The following is a 21092-nucleotide window of genomic DNA, read 5'->3' as shown; positions in this document are numbered from 1 at the left end:
AGATGCAAGGTTGGAGAGACTTCTATAGATACTGTGGGTGGATAAAAAGACAAATAAATGGGTTCTAAAAGAATTGGTCTTGAACTCTCCCCATAGGCCAAACTCGAGACCCTTGTATTTGGCCATATCCTGAAAAGACAAGACTCCTAGAAAAGTCAATAATGCTTGCTAATGTCAAGGACAGTAGGAAAAGAGAAAAATCACATTAAGGTGGATAGACGCAATCAAGGAAGCCATGGTCCTGAGTCTGCAAGACCTAATCGGGGCCGTTGAGCATAGAGTAGGGTCATCATACATTGAAGTCAATTTGAGGGACGTTAACAAAGAAATTGGAAAGTTCTCAGTCTAGCATTGAGGCTGCCTTTGGAAGCTTCCAGGTTTTATTCCTGCTATGCCAGATATCAACAGGATTTTAGTCTAAAGCAGGCATCCTCAAACTGCAGCCCTCCAGCTGTTTGGGACTCCCAGAAGCCCTAGACAGCTGTTCTGGGATTTGGAGACCCAAACAGATGGAAGACCGCAGTGTGAGGATGCCTGGCTGGCCTAAAGTATACAGGGCGTGCTGGCAAATACATATGCAATGTCTGCGAGGAAATGTGAAGCTTCAGGTTCAAATCTTGATTCAGTGAGGGTTAAAGTACATGTTATCTATGACAGACACCATGAAGTCATGTCAGTGACTTTTGCCTCTTACTTAAAACTAAATGTCAGTCCAGACTAGCCTCTCTCATGCACCTGCAGTTTGCATAAGAAGGGAAAACCCTTCTTTGTTTTCAAGGGAGCTAAGGTGAGAGACACTGTTCTTTCAACCATAATGGTAATCTGCAGAAAAATGATAGCTGAATTTACAGGGTGGTTGTGAGGATTATAGTGATAATACCAAGACAGCAACCTAAATGCAAAGTTGATTTCTTTTTAATATTTTCTTCCTCCTACTGTTTTTGGAGAGTCTTGATGGAAACACGGCTGCTTGATCTCTAAGTTGAACTTACAAAAAGGTGCACTGTTAAAATCTCGTTTCATTTACTATAAAGACTGAAATATGTAATAAGCCAATTGCATCAAGTAGAAGCTTTTTTATTCTATTAAAAAAAAGTTTCTTATTAACAAGGTACAAACTGTAAAGCACATGTTTTAATAGTAGAACTGAAGGAAAACTACAAAACCATCTTAAGAAGAATTCCTTTTTTTTCAAAGAAACATTTTCTTTGAAACAGCTCAAGCCTTTTTACAATTTTTAAACCAAAAGAATTGAGCGTTTTACTTCTAAAATATTGCTTTGATCAAGGTGACAAATAAATAATTAAACTATACACTCACACTTACCAGGAAATTCTATCTAATTTGGGGAGGCTAAAAATTAACAAGATGGCTAACTTCCCTAGTGAATGCTTTGGTTCATTTCTCCCATGTCATACATGTCAAACCCTAAGAGCAGATAATCCAGGATGGGATTTTAGATAATGTCTTGGGAGTAAGCAGGCTTCAAATTCCCTTATTGAGCTGCGAATACCAGCTAGTAATCTTGCGGAAAAAAACAAGATCTCCAAGGTATTGCTGAAGACATTTGGGATGAGAAATGGAAAGATCATATGTCAAATGTCGCTTCTGGGGTGACAGTGTGTGACACATATAAAAATCCTACTAACTTAATGGCACCTATTATGTACTTAGCTATGTTCAATGTTTTATTGTTGACATATAAGGCTAGAACATTTCAAGACCAAGACACCTTACAGATTGCCGCCTCGTGTATGTCTCAAAATTGAGCATGAAGAACTTAAACAGGGGATTCTCCTTCCCTAGTCTAGGAGAAATTGGGCAATCAGACCTGGTGAATCAGTATCAGTGTGCAACCTTAGAAAGGAAGGGCTTTCCAGTGGTGGGCAGATATACCCACTAACACATTTTTCCTGTTAATGTTTCACAGGGGGAGACTCTATGCCTGTTCACAGCATATCTGTTCACTCAGGTCTTCCTGAGCTGATGCAAACTACCCTGTTTTCTGTATCATTCATATATTTTTACAGTATTTTGAGTACTTGAATTAAGTTGCCTATCGACTTATGGCGACCGCATGAATGTCATACAGTTTCCTTATTGTCTTTTAAAATCATGTTTGAACTGTTTTATATTATACTACGGAAGTATTTAAGTGTAACCATCCAACAACATTTATCACAGCATGAACCCCCCCCCCCCCTTACTCACAGAAACAAAATCCATGTTTTCACATAACCACCATCAACCCCCCCCCCCCACAAGTGTTTGTGAACCTCTCTAGATCATCCAGAGAAATTCTACAGTATGCTTCCAGCCAAGATATAGTGAAATTATAATCCACTGTTCCAGGTATCCATGGGAAGTGGTGATGGGTGCATGTCCCAAGCAGATATTGAGGTTATATTCTATATCAATGTGCATGTAAATGCTATGAATAAATGAATACATACATAAGGGTAATCAGTGTTAAAGTAAGCCGATATGCAGAGTATGGCATGAGACAAGTACTTACGCAGTTCTTCTCTGTGTCTCTCAGTCTGTTCAAAATACTGCCGGAGCTCTTCTGTGATTTCCATGTTGCTCAGATCATACTCTACATCCCCTTCACTTTCAGATTCGGAGTCAGTTTCCAAGACCATTTCCACCGTTTGTCTTCTTTTGGTGTTATAAGGGGCTTGCCGAGACCTTGGATAGTACCTAGTTGGGCGGTTTTGAGTGAAGGCCTGCTCGTGCAAGTGCTCACCCTCATCCCAATCTGCGTAACGGCTAGAAGGATGATCTGCAGGAGGGCAAAATGATTGATTGTACAGGAACTCCATGGCTTTGTTGTAAGCGTTTCTGTGCCTGTACATCCACTCCATGGCTTGGTTGTAATGCTTCCAGTATCTTGCATATATCTTTTGTGAATGCCATGGTTCTATGCCTTGAGACATCTTCCTGAGCAGAAAGACAAACAGATGTAAGAACCGACTCTAAAAATCCTTTTTAAAAAAGAATATAGTAATCCTATCTTAGGGGGTGTTTGCCGGAAATCTGTATGTGTGTATGTGGCAGAGGTGTCTACTTACAGACAGCCTCCCGCCTCCACAAACAGCTATAGCTCCCACTACTCAGGATACACCCATGGCCCTCCCTCCAGTGACGTGCAGGTTATAGCGAGTACCGTGAACATATAGCCCAAACCCTGCCAGTATCGTCCCCAAACACTACGGCCCACTACCCAAGGAATGCTTTCATTTGGGGACAATTTCATCCTAGATTTTATGTGTTTCCTCCACCACAGGCAGGCATCCCAGGGTACTCCATTAGTGTGGAATTTGCATGACCCCACCCATTGCCTTTCCCTTAACCCTTTCCTACCCTTTCCTATGGCACACAACAAACAGAGAGCAACTGATCAGCAACTGAACAGACTGGAGGGGTTTGGGGGACTGACTCGTCAGGATGGATGTTGTAGTTCACCCTGCATCAAGTCAGAGCACTGTGACCCCCTTCAATAATGGACCTGGACCACATTTGGCACACAGAACCCTCATGACCAACAGAACATACTGGAGGGATTTGGAGAGAATTCATCTAGATCAGTGGTTTTCAACTTGTGGGTCCCCAGGTGTTTTGGTCTACAACTCCCAGAAATCCCAGCCAGTTTACCAGCTATTAGGATTTCTGGGAGTGGAAGGCCAAAACATCTGGGGAATCCACAGGCTGAGAACCACTGATCTAGATTTATAGACATTGTAGGAACTGGGATTGTAGGTATTAGGCACTCTGAACTCAACCAAAAATGGACCCAGAACTAACTTGGAACACAGAACCCTCGTGACCAACAAAACATACTGGAGGTCTTTGGAGGGATTTATACAAGTTGTAGTTCACCTACACCCAGAGTGCACTATGAACCCAAACAATGATGGATCTGGAACAAACTTGGAATGCATACCTGATATGCCCAAAGTTGAATACTGGAGGGTTTTGAGGGGAATTTGCCTTGACATTTTGTAGGTACTGGGATGTATAGTTCACCTGTAATCAAAGAGCACTCTGAACCCTACCAACGATGGCCCTGGACCTAACTTAGCACACAAAACCCCTGTAACCAACAAAAAATGCAGGACGGGCTTGGAGGAAATTCATCTTGATTTATAGGAATTATACGTAGTTCATCTACACCCAGAGAGCACTGTGCACGCAAACAGCAATGGATGTGCACCAAATCTGGCACACATACCCTATATGCCACATTTGAATACTGGTGGGTTTCATGTGGAATTGGCCTTGACATTTGGAAGTTGTAGGTACTGGGATTTATAGAACTGCAATCAAAGAACACTCTGATCCCAACCGATAATGGACTGGCACCAAACGTGGCACAGAGAACCCCTGTGACTACCTGAATATACTGCAGGGTTGTTGTTGTTGTTTTTTTTTTTTGGGGGGGGGGTTGACATTTATTTTGGGAATTGTATTTTGGGAACCAACGACGCCTACCAACAATGGACTGGGACCAAACTTGGCACTGAGAAGCCCCATGACCAACAGAATATACTAGAGAACTTTGGGGAAAAAGGAGTTGTAGTTCATCTGTTTCCAGAGAAACTATGACCCCCCCCCCCCCGACAATGGACTGGGACTAAACTTGGCACAGAGAAGCCCCACTACCAACTGAACATACTGCAGGGGTTTGAGGGAATTAGCCTTTATTTTGGGAGATGTAGTTCACCTGCATCTGGAGAGCACTGATCCCAATCAATGACGGATCTGGACCACACTTGGCACACAGACTCAACATGGCCCACTGTGAATACTTGCAGGGTTTCGGGAAGATTGCCCCCAGAAATCTGGAAGTTGTAGTTCACCCTAATCCAGAGAACCAACATGGCCAACTGTGAATACAGGTGGGGTTTGGGAATGATTGCCCTTGGAATCTGGGAACTGTAGTTCACTCTTATCCATAGAACACTGAAGCCAGACGATGATGTATCGGGACCAAACTTGGTGCACAGACCCAAAATGGCCAACTTTGAAGACTGGCAGGGTTTGGGGAGGAATAACCCACGATTCTGGGAATTGTAGTTCAACCACACAAAACTAAGAATACCTAACATCCAAAAGCAATCAATGCCTTTTTCAAATAACCCGGGCAACGCTGGGTCCCCAAGGTAGTATATATATATTTACAAAGGGTGAAACAAGAGTAGGGCTTATCTCAATCTTTTACTCCAAATAATAAATGGTGAAATGTCTGTGAAGTGACTTTTAAGATAAGAGTTTCATTTTTAACATAAAACATTTGGGGACCTCAAAAACTAGAAATCTAAGTCTCAATAGTTACAGTAAACATGCCAGTAAATGTACTATGGTTCACTTCATCACATGCTTTGCCACAAAAGCATATTCTAATAGCAAAGTTCTGAGTGGCAAGTGCTATATAAAACATGTGCTATATAAAATAAAAGGAGCCCCCAAAGGACTTATGATGGAAACTTTATAAGACAGCCCCAATGCATACATTTTTCGAGCCTCTCCTCAGTTTGACTGGAACTTGGAACCTGGGTCTCTACGTGAATGACTGAATCTAGAGACACAATTTATCCCTTCCTTCCCATCTTCCAGGAAAAGAAATCAGAACTTTTCTGGACAACTCCTAGAATAAGTCTGGATTCTGGAAGCTATATTTCTAAAGAAAGATACCTTATTAAATTCAGAAATCATGCGAGCCAGACTTCTGAGTGATGCGTATTTCCCAAGAAAGCTCTAGATAATACACTGAATTCTCTGGAAAGATGTGGGGTGAGTGGCAGATTCTTTATTTCTGGGTCATGCAAATAATAAGAGTCCCAAACCTTTTTTACACTACTGTAATAAGTGAACATGCAATCTTACAAAGTCCCTCTCCCATCTCTCACATACATATAGCTTTACTTCCCAGAAAATGTGAAAAGCCAGTCCTGATACACATACATCCCCAAGCACCTTCTCTTCTCGACTTTTGCCCCCACGTTTGGCTCTGGTTTCTGTATATGGTGAGAATGTCACATTCTCGTTTCAGCCTCACAAAAGTCTTGAAAACAAACCGTGTGCAATGGAGTCACTTTCCATGCCCTTGTTTACAAATGCAAGAGGGACAAAATCCCAGAATTTGAAGGGACCGATTTCTGTGTAACTATTCCATTCTAAACTAATAAGAGTTAATGAATTCAAAGAAGGAGGGGGGAAAGGCCTAATTGTATTTACTCTTACCATTCAGTTTTGACAATGGGTCTTAAAAGGTCAGTCTTCTTTTGTTTATGGCTAGTTTTACTTTTTGGTTCCCATGGGCTTGTAGGACATGATTTTTGTGTGTGTGTCACACATCCTTGAATACAAGTAGAAGTTTCTCCCCTCTCTTCACCCAGCACAACTTTTAAAAGCTTTGGGGTAAGGGAATCCTGACAATGGGTTCAATTGCTATAACATTCCCATTATTTTGACGATACCGGACTGTACCCAATACCTTTTTGAAATTTGCTCCAAGCTATGTGTTTTTAATATATATACATCTTTCTTTCACTCCATATGTCTATCGTTTTTACCATTTACTCTTGTTATATACCTGATTTGGTATTTCATAAAGGGCAGGGAATGTCAGATTTCCCATTTTAAAAAAATGTCAAATTCAGATTTACTATATTATTTTTATGGATGCAAATGACAGGGCAGTGCTCTTTTCAGTAGATCCAAATTTATTTTATTTTTATTTATTTCCAGAATTTATTAGCATTTGATTTCCTTTTTTTCTCCACCGCAAACATGTTTCCCCTTTATCCTCTCAGAGAAAGTCTAGGATGTAAGATCAGAACAGCAGAAGTCAACCTTGCCCTAGTTTTACCCATAGTTTAGAGAAATTATTGTAAACTACAATTCTCTGAACATTCCCACTCCCAGCCAGCATGCCAAGATAAGGAGGAACTCTAATTTAAAATTGTAACTTTTCGAAGTCAATTACTTGCTGTCGATATTCCAGTCAGAAGTTAAGGTGCTGCATTCTGCATTATCTACAGCTTTTGAATCTTCTTTAGGAGTAGCCCACACAGAGTGCATTACAGTAGTCTAATCGGGAACATATTGGTGACTGGGCTATTGTGGCGCTATAATGAAAGATTGGGTCTCTAGGGGCAAAGAAGAGCAATATGGAGATATGTGGGGACATATTTTGCTCAGTGATATATGGTAATGAAGTTATGGGGCATGTGCACACATCTGAGCTAGAAATGGGACCACTGCTCTACTGACTACTGGTTCCAGTGTCATCCATTGGTCTGGTGCTAGCATATGGATCCCTACAGCTGATTTTGGCCTTCTTGGTTTCCTAGAATCATAGGGTTGGAAGAGACCTCATGGGCCATCCAGTCCAACCTGCTGCCAAGAAGCAGGAAAATCGCATTCAAAGCACCCTCAACAGATGGCCATCCAGCCACTGTTTAAAAGCCTCCAAAGGAGCCTTCACCACACTCGGGGGCAGAGAGTCCCATTGCTGAACAGCTCTCACAGTGAGGAAATTCTTCCTAATGTTCAGGTGGAATCTCCTTTCCTGTAACATGAAGCCATTGTTATGCAAAATCCCCAGGGCTGCAGAAAAAAGGCTTGGTCCCATCTCATGACTTCCCCTCACATATTTCCCATTTCAGTTTGACTTGCGAAAACACCCTCTCCTGGGCATAAAATATCTCTCTCAAAACATGGACATTTTGGGCCCTTTAAAAATATATGTGATAAGAGACATGGTAAAAGCAATGCATCCCCTCAAGCTCTTGGTAATTGTTGTAGAGCACAGATGGCAAAAGCAAGGCCCATGGAGCAAATCCATCCCGCCAAATCATTTTATGTGGCCTGTGAGGCTTTCAATGCCAGGGCAACATAGCTACATTTATACAGTACTACAATTGCAAAAGGCCATTTGAAGACAACCATAAGGCTGATGTGGCCCTCAGTGAAAATGAGTTTGACACCCTTATTGTAGAGGATTATAGCCTAGGGTTTTCCTGCTGGCCTATAGCTCTTAGAATACCTCAGGGAGAAAACAGTGAGAGCCAATGACTAGGACAGTTGGAGGATTTGGGGGACTATAGACTAAAAGAAACTTTCCCAGGCTCTGAACTGTACCTCGTACATTGGCATTACTAAACGAGTTTTAAGCCTAGTAGTACAAGTACAGTCTTTGTGTGTGCATGTTTTTTTTCCTTCAGTAAAGGTAAAGTTTCTTCAACAAAACCTTAGAAGACAGAAAAGGCCAGAAGTTTAGGATTCACAATGATGTCAAATAAAAGAAAAAGAGAGAGGAGTGTGCTGTTACAGCCGCCTGCAAGACAGCCCAGAGCTCCCCAATTCTCTTTTACAGCCAGAATTTCTCATCTTGCGGCACAGCGGATCTGAATGAAAGGAGATGGGCGATATCAGGATGGCCTCCATTCATCTGAAATGCAAATGAAGAAGCAGCCACAAGGCAGAACAAAGGCCCCAGTTAGTACAATTGTACAGCTGAGAAAGCACTTGTTCATGACTCACCATCCCTTCCCCCAAAGGTGTTGAGGTCCGACCCTTGCATGGGAAAAGACTTGGAAACCTCTCAGTCTATGATGCTAAACGGACAGCATGTTAGTGTCATTCTCCTGGGTTTCTTCTGAGGGGGACGGGAGGAGGGGAGTGGAGAGGGCTGGAGAAACAACTAAGACAATGCTAAGCTATGGTGATTGTTACCAGAAGGCATTCCCAGCCTCCAGATCTATCACTGACTAAGCTACAGCTTCATTTCGCTTGCCCCAAAACATTCTGTTTCCCATGCTCCAGTCCTTTAAAGTTTGCCCATTTCCCCTACACAGTTTATACATGCTTCTTGGACTTCTTTCATATTACACATCTGGGCTCAAGCAAGGTCAAATTTTTAAAACATAAAGGTCCTTTTCTCACATATAGGACACAAAAGTCTTTTGTAGCTGCCTTTCCTGTTTCCTGTCTATAATTAGAAAATACATTCATAATACACACACACACACACACACACACACACACACATATACACACACACAGATACACATTTCCAGTCTGCCTCCCTCAAGTGCTCAACTAACAGAATCACCTCTGAACTGCTTTGGTTCTGAGGAAAAGCCAATCTCAGACAAGAATCAACATTTTCTGCCTTTTCTCTCCTAGGACTTTAATTTCAAGTTTGCTATGACTATTTGTATTAGAGAACCCATTGGCAGATCCCACCATCTGTGTCTTACTTCATAAATCCATGGCCTAAATTGTGTTAGTTCACTGTTGCCAAGCACACTTTCTCTTGGGATGCACAACAGTAAGAGAGAGAAAAAACCACACCATCTTTTTCCCTTTTCTTTGTGGCCCCTGGTGTACTGCAGAGACAACTATACTATCATCCACCATGTTTGCGTAAAACACTTATAATTGAGAATGGGTGAAAGCACAACGGATAAGGGATCCAATTTGCTTTAATTGCCAGTAGTTGTATCTACTGCCTCCAAGATCTCTTCCAAAGACTTAAATCTATTTTGGGAGCAGAGAAACTTTGGCACTGAAGACATTTGGGCCTCCAACTCCCAGTAGCAGAGCCAGAATGTGCATCAGGAAGGGCTTGTCATAGTTGTAGGTCAAAGCATCTTCAGGGTCAAAATTTCTCTACCCCAAATTACATGATTAGGGAGAAAATGTTTTTTTTTAAATGCCTCCTAATGTAAAGTAGAATTGAATTCATCTTGTAAGCTTACAAATTCTAATTCCATTTCAGACATCAATAGCAGGCTCCCTTTCTCTCACTCCTCCTGACCCATCCCAGGGCACGATTGAGATGATAAAAGGGAGGACAAACAGAGTGATGTATGCCACTTTGGAAACTCTGGACTAAAACCAGGAAATAAACAAACCGAGTTGCTGTGTGTTTTCTTGGTTGTATGGCCATTTTCCAGAAGCATTCTCTCCTGACATTTCGTCCACATCTATGCCAGTGATTCTGGCATTGAGAGCCTTCGACAATAAAGAAATTATTTTCAAACCTGTACTGGTGTGCCAATTAGGAACTATTATTTAAATAAACTGCACTAATATGTTTGGAACAGCTTCCTAGAACTTCATTCTCAGCCATGAGACACAACCCCAATGCCAGCAAAAAGATGGGTGAGGGCAAGCAACAGTCCTAAATAATTTGTTGCACCCCTTATCTTGGTGGAGTTTGGACTCAACTCAAAGAAAATATGTGCTTAAAGAACCAAAAGGCCAACAAACATTTCTAGAAGTGCCCATGTTTGCCAGTTGTTGATAACTAAAACCAAAATATGACAGAATTTCCCAGTGCGAGACAGCTGTTGAAACATTTCGACTCACTCCATGGCACATGTTTTCACTGTTTTGTGCCCTGAATCCTCCCTTGTTCCAATGTCTCCTCCATCCAGGCTCCTTTCCACTGTCACAAAACTATAAACGTCAACCTGGGACTTTTCAAGGATTCATGACCCTGGCAAAAGCGCATATTCTGCAGCTTCATGGGAGGGATTCCACATTCTTGGGCAGCAGAACTGAAGACCATGCCATTCTTAGCTATAATTAATGAAGGAGAATGAATGGAAGATAAGGGCTTAGACAACAAGTCTCCCCAGTTACCACAATATGAGAACAAGGGACGTTTAATTTAAATAAAGAGCAGCAAATGTGGTACAAATTGGAGGAAGTATTTCTGCATGGATTATAGAAAGCAATGCAGCCCCCTTGGAGCAAACAGTAAGGCTGATCTTTAGACAAACTGTAAGCATATAAGAGATTCAAAACCTTGACTCCTGAATATACAGCAGGAGAGTACATTAACTTCCCAATACTACCAGACTACAACTCCCATCTGCACAATAAATAGTGAGAAATGATGGACATTCCAGTCCAATAATATCCAGAGATGTTCAATGTGTTGTCGAAGGCTTTCATAGCCGGAATCACTAGGTTGCTGTGAGTTTTCCAGGCTGTATAACCATGTTCCAGAATCATTCTCTCCTGATGTTTTGCCCACATCTATGGCAGAGGTTGTGAGGGATACCTCACAACCTCTGAGGATGCCTGCCATAGATGTGGGTGAAACGTCAGGAGAGGATGCTTCTGGAACATGGCCATACAGCCTGGAAAACTCACAGCAACCCAATATCCGAAGAACTGCAAGTGACTGATGCCTATGTATATCATGGTTGGATCAGTTCCTTGTTTGTAAGGAAATTCATCATCCAAAAGTCTAGCTTTTGTTCCCAGCATGAAAAAGAATACTGAAACAATTTGGACAAAGCCAATTATAAACTATGTATTACTAAAATATAAAGTATGTGTACATTTTATATTTTACTGTAACCAACATCATCAGTGATCATGTAGCCTATATTTTCTTCATATCTGACCTAGAATTAATCTATTTAACAGCACGATTCAGTCACACATTATATTTCCGCAGATTAATTTGAATGCTAAATGCGATTCATTACTGCATATATGTAAATCTTCAAATGTGTATGGATAATACTGTTTTAAAGCTAATACAGACTTTGCTTCTTCCATTAAGAAATTTACTCTGTTAATTTCAGCAACATTCTACATATTGAGATGTTAAACGAAAAACATGAGCCAAAGTAGGCTCTCTATAAAATAATGCTGAATTCTGCAACCACTGGGCACATCACCTGCTGAACAAGTGCGGATACATGCAATAACTAGAAAACGGATTCTACTTCTCTTAGAAGTGAGAAATGGCAAGAAGTCATTCAGAACCCTGAAATGTTGCCCCAGTGATCCTATTCACTGCAATTCAGTCTTTAGAGAAATAAACTTATTTATTTACCTAATTTCTAGCCTGCCCTATCTCACCCCAAGGGAAACTCAGAATGGCTTACAACTTGGTACAATTTGATGTCACATCAAAACATAAATTTAACAAATTATAAATACAGTAGAGTCTCACTTATCCAACATAAACGGGCCGGCAGAATGTTGGATAAGCGAATATGTTGGATAATAAGGAGGCATTAAGGAAAAGCCTATTAAACATCAAATTATGTTATGATTTTACAAATTAAGCACCAAAACATCATGTTAGACAACAAATTTGGCAGAAAAAGTAGTTCAATACGCAGTAATGCTATGTAGTAATTACTGTATTTATGAATTTAGCACCAAAATATCACGATATATTGAAAACATTGACTCCAAAAATGTTGGATAATCCAGAATGTTGGATAAGTGAGACTCTACTGTACATTAACATTAAATCATTAAACACAAAACAATAACATATAAATATAATTAAAACAGGATTTAAAACAGCAATTAAAACAACCATCGTCCATAATCAGAGTCCATTAGCCATTCCAATTAAAGTCACATCAATGATTGAAATGCTTGGAATGCAAAGAGACCAAGAAATCCATTCAACTCTTCAGATGTGCTTCATCACCATATGTAATTCTGAACTAGAAGAGGCCAACCATATGTCAACCATAAAAGGAATGGGAAAAAGCACAAGGAGTGTTTTGTCCCAAGATCATGACCAGGCCCCATAAACAGAGGTGTTCCTAGAACTCAGTTGAAGTGAGTACATTCATGTCCAGAGGCCTGAGGTTATGAGAACGCTTCTTTTCTTCCATCCAGAGGTGGAGCTAAGAGATGTTAAATGAGGGCATTGCTTTTGATAGGAATTCTGGCCCACCAAACATTTTCCCCCATCCGTCACAAAATATCTAACATCCCAGAGACATGAATTGTTTCTGAATCATGGTGATCCTATCATGGATGTTTCTTGGCAAGACTTGTTCGGACGGAGGGGGGGTCCCTCTGAGGCTGAGAGAGTGTGACCAATTCAAAACTATGTAACAGATTCCCCTGGCTGGCTTGAGATTCGAACCCTGATCTTCAGAGTTGTAACCAATGGCTGAAATTACTATACAATGGTGGAAATAATTAGGTGAGGGGGAAGGGCAGAATTCTGAACTGCTGAAGGGCAATGATGCAATGTTGTCCCTCCAGGACTTACACCTTTGGATGAGTCCTAATAGCTTTGGGAGACTTCATCCTTTGTAAGTATGTTTAAAGTTTGCCCCCTGCTATGTGCAGGAACCCCAGTGGCGAAGTGTGTTAAAGCACTGAGCTGCTGAACTTGCAGACCAAAAGGTCACAGGTTCAAATCCCGGGAGCGGAATGAGTGCCCGTTGTTAGCTCCAGCTTCTGCCAACCTAGCAGTTCGAAAACATGCCAATGTGAGTAGATCAATAGGTATCGCTCCGGCGGGAAGGTAACGGTGCTCCATGCAGTCATGCCAGCCACATGACCTTGGAGGTGTCTATGGACAACGCCGGCTCTTCGGCTTAGAAATGGAGATGAGCATCAACCACCAGAGTCAGACATAACTGGACTTAACATCAGGGGAAACCTTTACCTTTTATGTGCAGAAACAGTTTAATAACTGTATTACCTGCCTGAATACCCAAAGGCACCAGGTCTTGTTTGATTTGATGCTAAGCAGGGCCAACACATATCTGAATTATAATTCCTAACATACAAGGGGCGCAATGGAATTATAGCAGGCATGGGAAAACTTCGACCCTACAGGTGTTTTGGCCACTGTGGTCCATGCCTTGGTTACATCTACACTGGATTACTGTAATGCACTCTACGTGGGGCTGCCCTTGAAGACGGTCTGGAAACTCCAGTTCAAAGAGCCACAGCCAGACTCCTGACAGAAGCTAGTTATAGGGACCAAACAATTCCCTTACTAAAACAGCTCCACTGGCTGTCGATCAGCTGCCGGGCCCAATTCAAGGTGCAGGTTATGAGCTATAAAGCCCTAAACGGTTCGGGCTCCACCTATCTTTGTGATCGCATCTCCCTCTATGCCTCAGTGCGGACTCTTAGTTCCTCTGGTGAGGCGCTCCTCTCGATCCCACCACCATCCCAAGTACAGCTGGTGGGGACAAGAGAGAGGGCCTTCTCGGTGATGACCCTTCCTTTGGAACGCCCTACCCAGAGATAAGATTAGCTCCATCAATAACATCTTTTCGTAGGGACTTGAAAACTTGGTGGTTTCAACAGGTTTTTGGAAATGACTAATCAGAAGCCCTAGATGCCACTTTGGCCATTAGATGGAAACTTGGGGGTCTAAATCGGCTTTTGGAAGCAATTTTACTGTGGTCCCTGGACGCCACCCTGGCCACTACATGACTCCTGTCCTGCACTTTACTGCTCCTTTGATTTTGTTGTGGTGTTTACTTTTGTTAGTTCTGCTTGATGGCTGTGCAGGAGGTTGAAGTGGTGTAGTCCTTGCTTGGGTTCCTTGCTATTGGTCACACTTCACCTTTGGCTTATGCCTATTTTTACCACCTGAGTCCAACCCTGGCCCATACTGCCATCTTGTTTGATTTATATTTTATACCCATTGGCTGTAGAATCACCCAAGGGAGCAATTGCATTTGCTTTTATTAAGGTATTATATTGTTTTAAAATGTTGTAATTTTAAATATGTTTTGTTAATTGCTGCTATATTGGTTTCTTGTATTGTGTATGATGCATATGTATTGAATGCTTTTATTATGTATAAACCGGTCTAAGTCCCCACAGGAGACAGAGCATTATAAAAATAAAATTTGTTGTTGTTCTTGTTTTGGACTTTAACTCTCACAATTCCTAACAGCCTAGGCTGTTAGAAATTATGGGAGTTGAAGGCCAAAACAACTGGAGGGGCAAAGTTTGCCCATGCCTGCGTTATAGCTTAAGACAGAACTACTCACAGACTAGAACTCACATTTATTCTCCCCCCCCCCCGCCCCAGGGTGCATCTACATTGCAGTTTGACACCACTTTAACTACTATGGGAATCCCGAGGGATGTAGTTTTACAAGGTCTTTAGCCATTTCTGCCAAGGAGGGCTGGTACCTCATCAAATGAAACATCCCAGGATCTCATAGGACTGAGCCATGGCAGTTAAAGGGGTGCCAAACTGCATTCCTTACTGGGTTGCTGTGAGTTTTCCGGGCTTTATGGCCATGTTCCAGAAGCATTCTCTCTTGATGTTTAGCCTGCATCTATGGCAGGCATCCTCAAAGATTGTGAGGTCTGTTGGAAATTAGGCAAGTGGGATTTATATATCTGTGGAAGGTCCAGGGTGAGAGAAAGAACTCTTATCTGTCTGAAGCATGTGTGAATGTTGCAACTGATGACCTTAATTAGCACAGAATAGTCTTGCAGCTTCAAAGCCTGGCTGATTCCTGCCTGGGGGAGTCCTTTGTTGGGAGGTGCTAGCTGACCCTGATTGTTTCATGTCTGGAATTCCCCTGTTTTCTGAGTGTTGTTTTTTATTTACTGTCTTGATTTTAGAGTTTTTTTAAAAAAAAATACTGGTAGAATGATTGTGTTCATTTTATTGGTTTCCTCCTTTCAGTCGTAATTGTGCACATGCTTGTGGATTTCAGTGGCTTTTCTGTGTAGTCTGACATGGTAGTTACTGGAGTGGTGCAGCATTTCTGTCTTCTCAAATAATATACAGTAGAGTCTCACTTATCCAACGTTCTGGATTATCCAACGCATTTTTGTAGTCAATGTTTTCAATACATCGTGATATTTTGGTGCTAAATTTGTAAATACAGTAATTACTACATAGCATTACTGTGTATTGAACTGCTTTTTCTGTCAAATTTGTTCTATAACATGTTGATGTTTTGGTGCTTAATTTGTAAAATCATAACCTAATTTGATGTTGAATAGGCTTTTCCTTAATCTCTCCCTATTATCCAACATATTCACTTATCCAACATTCTGCCGGCCAGTTTACGTTGGATAAGCGAGACTCTACTGTGTTCAGGTTGGTTCATCAAATGCTCTGCAGTGGCTGTCTTCCCGGGTAGGATTAGTCTACAGTGCCTTTCTTTCTCCCACCTTGGACCTTCCACAGATATATAAGCCTCTCTTGCCTAGTTTCCAACAGACCTCACAACCTCTGAGAATGCCTGCCACAGATGTAGGCGAAACATCAGGAGAGAATGCTTCTGAAACTTGGCCATGCAGCCCAGAAAAGTCACAACAAACCAGTGATTCCGGCCATGAAAGCCTCTGACAACACATTGCATTCAGTCTGCAGCGCTGATGTACCCTAAACCTTCCTTTGTTTCTTCTCCTTCCCCAGCAAAAAGGGATCATGCTGCAATACCCTCCCTGACTCCCCTCCACCCAGTGCAGAGACTCCTACAGAGGCTGAAATGGCACTTTCCGCCGCCAAAACATTTTTTAAAACCCCGTACTTTGGCTGCAAGATGTGCCGAAGGGACCAGGAACCACGCCGCGGCTCTTCTTCCTTCCTTCCGGCGGCGAAGAAGGGAAGAGGCGGGGAGTGGAGCTGAGGAATCGGGTGTTCTGCTTGGCGAGGGCGCCACACGGAGGGCGCAAAGGTGCACTGCAAGCCCAGTGTATTGCAAAAGTGTCTGCCTTGGCCATTAAAAACAAACTCAAGGATCCACCTTGTGGTCATGGTAGGATTGTCTGCCAGTGGTCTCAGGGCCCTTCCTTCCACACAGCCGTATAACCCAGAATATCAAGGCAGATATTCCTTACCCAGGTAAAACGCAGATGTGTGCTTTTCACCTTAAAAGCAGACAAGCATCTCGAGCTCTGAGGATTACCTGGGAAGGAATCCCACTGGAGCATTGCAGCACACCCAAATACCTGGGAGTTACTCTGGACGGTGTTCTGACTTACAAGAAGCACTGGTTGACCATCAAGCAAAAAGTGGGTTCTAGAAATAATAGAAATAAAGGGCTGTGGTGCAGGCGGGAAAGCAAGCCAGCTGCAATTAACTGCAATGAATCACTCTGACCAGGAGGTCATGAGTTCGAGGCCGCTCGGAGCCTATGTTTGTTTGTCTTTGTTCTATGTTAAAAGGCATTGAATGTTTGTCTATATGTGTAATGTGATCCGCTCTGAGTCCCCTTTGGGGTGAGAAGGGCAGAATATAAATGCTGTAAATAAATAAATAAATAAATATCATACGAAAGTTGACTGGCCCAACCTGGGGATCACAACCAGACACAGTGAAGACATCTGCTCTTGCGCTTTGCTACTCTGATGCTGAGTACGCATGCCCAATGTGGAATATATCTCATCACATTAAAACAGTGGATGTGGCCTTAATGAGACATGCCGCATTATCACAGGATGTCTACGCCCCACACCACTGGAGAATTTAGCCAATATTGCACCACCTGACAACCTTCGGGAAGTAGCAGCCAATAATGAAAGGAACAAGGCAGTAATATCTTTGGCCCATCCCCTGTTCAGCTAACAGCCAGCATGCCAACGCCTTAAATCAAGAAATAACTTTCTAAGATCCACAGAGATACTCTGGAAGCAAGCAAGTACCCAAAAGTGGCAGGCTAAAATCTAGAACCTCAATCCATGATTGATAGCGCATGAAGGACTCTCTCCTGGGCACACAGAAGATTGGGTGACTTGGAAGGCGTTGAACAGACGGCGCTCTGGCACCACGGGATGCAGAGCTAATCTTCAGAAATGGGGCTCCAAAGTGGAGTCCGCAACATGCAAGTGTGGAGAAGAGCAAACCAGACCACCTACTACAATGCAGTCTGAACCCTGCCACATGCACAATGGAGGACCTTCTTATAGCAACACCAGACACACTCCAATTGGCCAGCTTCTGGTCAAAAGACATTTAGTATCATGCCAAGTTTTTAATTTTGTTCGTGTTTTTATAGACATGATAACTGTACCCTCAATTTGTTGTGCCGTCGCTTGGGGCTGTAAACTCTTAGTGAAAGAGGCATGGACGTGACATCTTTCCCCAGGGGATTGCTTCTTGCCCTCCTTTAGGGAAACTGGAACTCCCAAGGACCAAAACACTGTAGATATCTCAAAAACTGGGTTTATTGTTCACAAAGGGGGTAAAAGAAAATATACATTACAGTCTTTGATTGTTTAAGTCCATGAAGCTTGTCCAGATCCCTCTTTCTCTGGCTGTGAATGCCGGAGCAAACTCAGCCTCAGTCCAATGACCTATATCTGAAGACAAGAGTCTTCCTCTGTTGCCAAAGGACTGATGTGAAGGCGCTTGAGACTCCTCAACGTTGTTCAGGTTGGCCCTGAACATAAAGTGTGAGTCCCAAGGGTAAGAACCTCAGAATTGGTGCTGAGAGGTAACTTTTGAAGGGCTTTTTGAGCCAAGCCTCTCTTTCACGTCCATCCGATAGAGAACTTGCTGATGGAATGAAAAGGAGGAAACAGTCCTACTCCAGGAAGAGGTGGAGCCAAACAGTTTAGCTGAGTAAGCAATATAACAGGTACAAACAACATTGATTGACAGATATAAATAACCAATCCAACTACATTTACAGGGTAAGGGCAAAATCAGACATGATACAACAATTCAAATCTTGAAACTTATAGTTTGACATATAGATGGCGCCACTCGCGCCGTCACAGCCAACTTCTGGTCAAAAGACATTTAGTATCATGCCAAGTTTTTAATTTTGTTCGTGTTTTTATAGACATGATAACTGTACCCTCAATTTGCTTCTGACACAATAATAAAAATAAGGCAGATCATCCACAATATCTTCTTTGAACTGAGTTATCTGAATCCATACTGTCATATAATCCAGTGCAATGTGAAATTTATACAGCTGTGTGGATGGGCCTTGGGTTCTTTAACTGGAACTCTCAAGCAATAGGCAAAAATTTAACTAAAATTGCTCATTCAGTTCACAAAGCCGTTTTTGTAATATAGTAAAACTGTGTTACCTTAAGTTAAACATGCCTTTATTTGAATTAATTTGCTTTCAATATTAATATCAAGTCAATATGGCGACTATGGTATAGTATAGTATTAATTAGGCCTATTTCTAATAGTAGCAAAGGCAAAGGAGGCAGAAGGCCTTGTAAAACTACAGTTTCCATGATTCCATAGCCATAAGCCATGGCAGTTAAAGTGGAGTCAAACTGCATTAATTCTACAGTGTAGACCACCCCTAGTGACTGCTCCAGTGATGCTACTTAAAAAAAAATTATTCAAGCATACAAACAAAAGAAAAACATATATATGAAATACAACAATCCAAAATGAAATTAAGAGTATGAAGAGAAACAAAGCAAGAACCACTACCATAGAAAACAAAGGTAATTTTTTATTTTTTACAAAAATAAATAACATACCTTTATCTACAGCATAAAACCTTTCCACACAGCACATTATCTGCTTTGAACTGGATTATATTGCAGTGTGGACTCAGTTAAAGCAGGTATTATGGGATTTTCTGCCTAGATATTCTGGGTTATATGGCTGCGTGGAAGAGGCCCTGGACATATTTTAAATAAACACCTACTGACTTGTCTATAAGCCTCCTGCTCATTGCCTGTTGATTTTCACCTTATTTGTGTGTCCCTTTAAGGATCACTTTATTTTTGCTTTTCTACTTTAATAACACATTTCTATATCAGAAACAACAGCAGCAGCAGCAGCAACAACAACAATAAAAACTTTATTTGTAGACCGTCCTATCTCTCTGAAGGGACTCGGGGCAGTTTCCAGCATATATGGCAAACATTCAATGCCATCAAGGAAAAACATACAAACAAATTACATCAAAACAGATCACATCAAGCAATATAAGTGGTCTAACTTAAAACTTAGTAACAGACAAAATTCGCCTAAGATAAAAACTTAAATAATTCATAGAGACATAAACGCATAATATAAATTTATCACTAGATAAAATAAATGAAGATTGTCTCCATCTTTGCTGTGTAGAAGATAAATGTTCCAGTGTTTCCTGAATTTAGTCAAGGATTTCTCCTTAATCATCATTGTCAATTTGTCTATCTCCTTTGGTGTATCTAGTTCTTTCCATCTCTGGGCATAGATGATTTCATGCTGCTTTAATTATATAAAATAAATTATAATTATATAAATAATTATATAAAACAATGATATTCTATGTTTCTTTTCTAATTGATCATCCAGCCCTCCTAACAAATACAGTTCAGGTTTCATTGTAAATTCAACCTTTACAATATATTATTGCATTATGTGTATCTAAGGACCCTTCCACACAGCCATATAACCCTGGGCCCGTCCAGAAAGTACTTTTATCCCAGAAACTTCCACAGCAAAATGAAAGGTGGCCAGATGCCATTGCCTCAGAAAGTGGGAGGAAGTGCTACAAACAGCAAAAATTGTAAGATTTTCATGTGCAGGAATATTGCGGGTTTTAGCTGAATATCCGGATCTTTGCATGTCTGTATGTCCTTACAATTGGAAAACACGGGATTTTTTATCTGGGTTCCCCCCCAGGTTTTAGATATTTGTTCCTGATTGGTCGGTTCCTTAAGAAAAGGTGACACTTGAGTAGAAGGCAAAAATTTTGTTCTGGCAAGAGGAACTTTGTCCTTCACCTGTTTAATGAAGTTTGTGGGGTGGAACACGTTCTTTCACAGTAAGTATTTATTTATTTATTTATTTATTTACAGTATTTATATTCCGCCCTTCTCACCCCGAAGGGGACTCAGGGCGGATCACATTATAACACACATAGGGCAAACATTCAATGCCCATAAACACATCAAACAGAGACTGAGAGACACACGCAGAGGCAAGTTAACCTTCTTCTGAGGGGATGTTCGATTCTGGCCACAGGGGGGAGCAGCTGCTTCATCATCCACACTGACGGCACTTCCTCATTCCAGGTCGTAAATTAGTTAATCTTGCCTCCCCACTTATAAGTGGTACCTTATCTCCTACTTGATAGATGCAACTATCTTTCGGGTTGCTAGGTCAGCAACGAGCAGGGGCTATTTTTTATTTTTAATTGACGGGTGCTCACCCCGCCACGGGCTGGCCTCGAACTCATGACCTCATGGTCAGAGTGATTTAAGGCAGCTGCTCAACAGCTGCGCCACAATGAATCAGGAACAGACACTTTTAACCCAGGAACATAACCCTGTTGTTCCATGCCACAAGTACACGACAAAACTCATCTGGACAGATAGCCAGACAACCTCTAAAAAGTGTCAATAAT

General features: G+C 41.6%; 1 protein-coding gene across 1 annotated transcript in view; it reads right to left on the bottom strand.

Moving 5' to 3' along the window:
- The window catches only part of gemin8 (gem nuclear organelle associated protein 8), a 51089-nt gene extending 34537 nt beyond the window's left edge, over positions 1 to 16552 (bottom strand). Inside the window, exons 1-2 of the mRNA XM_003218888.4 lie at positions 16311 to 16552; positions 2516 to 2940 (exon numbers count right to left, since the gene is read on the bottom strand). Coding sequence (XP_003218936.2) covers positions 2516 to 2940; positions 16311 to 16537 — 652 coding nt within the window. The 5' untranslated portion in view covers positions 16538 to 16552. The remainder of the gene's footprint in view (positions 1 to 2515; positions 2941 to 16310) is intronic.
- Positions 16553 to 21092: the final 4540 nt, after the last annotated feature.

The sequence above is a fragment of the Anolis carolinensis genome, chromosome 3, assembly GCF_035594765.1.
Source record: "Anolis carolinensis isolate JA03-04 chromosome 3, rAnoCar3.1.pri, whole genome shotgun sequence".
Lineage (NCBI taxonomy): Eukaryota > Metazoa > Chordata > Lepidosauria > Squamata > Dactyloidae > Anolis > Anolis carolinensis.
Note: the sequence above shows the minus strand (reverse complement) of the source record. Positions and strands in the feature narration are given on the sequence as shown.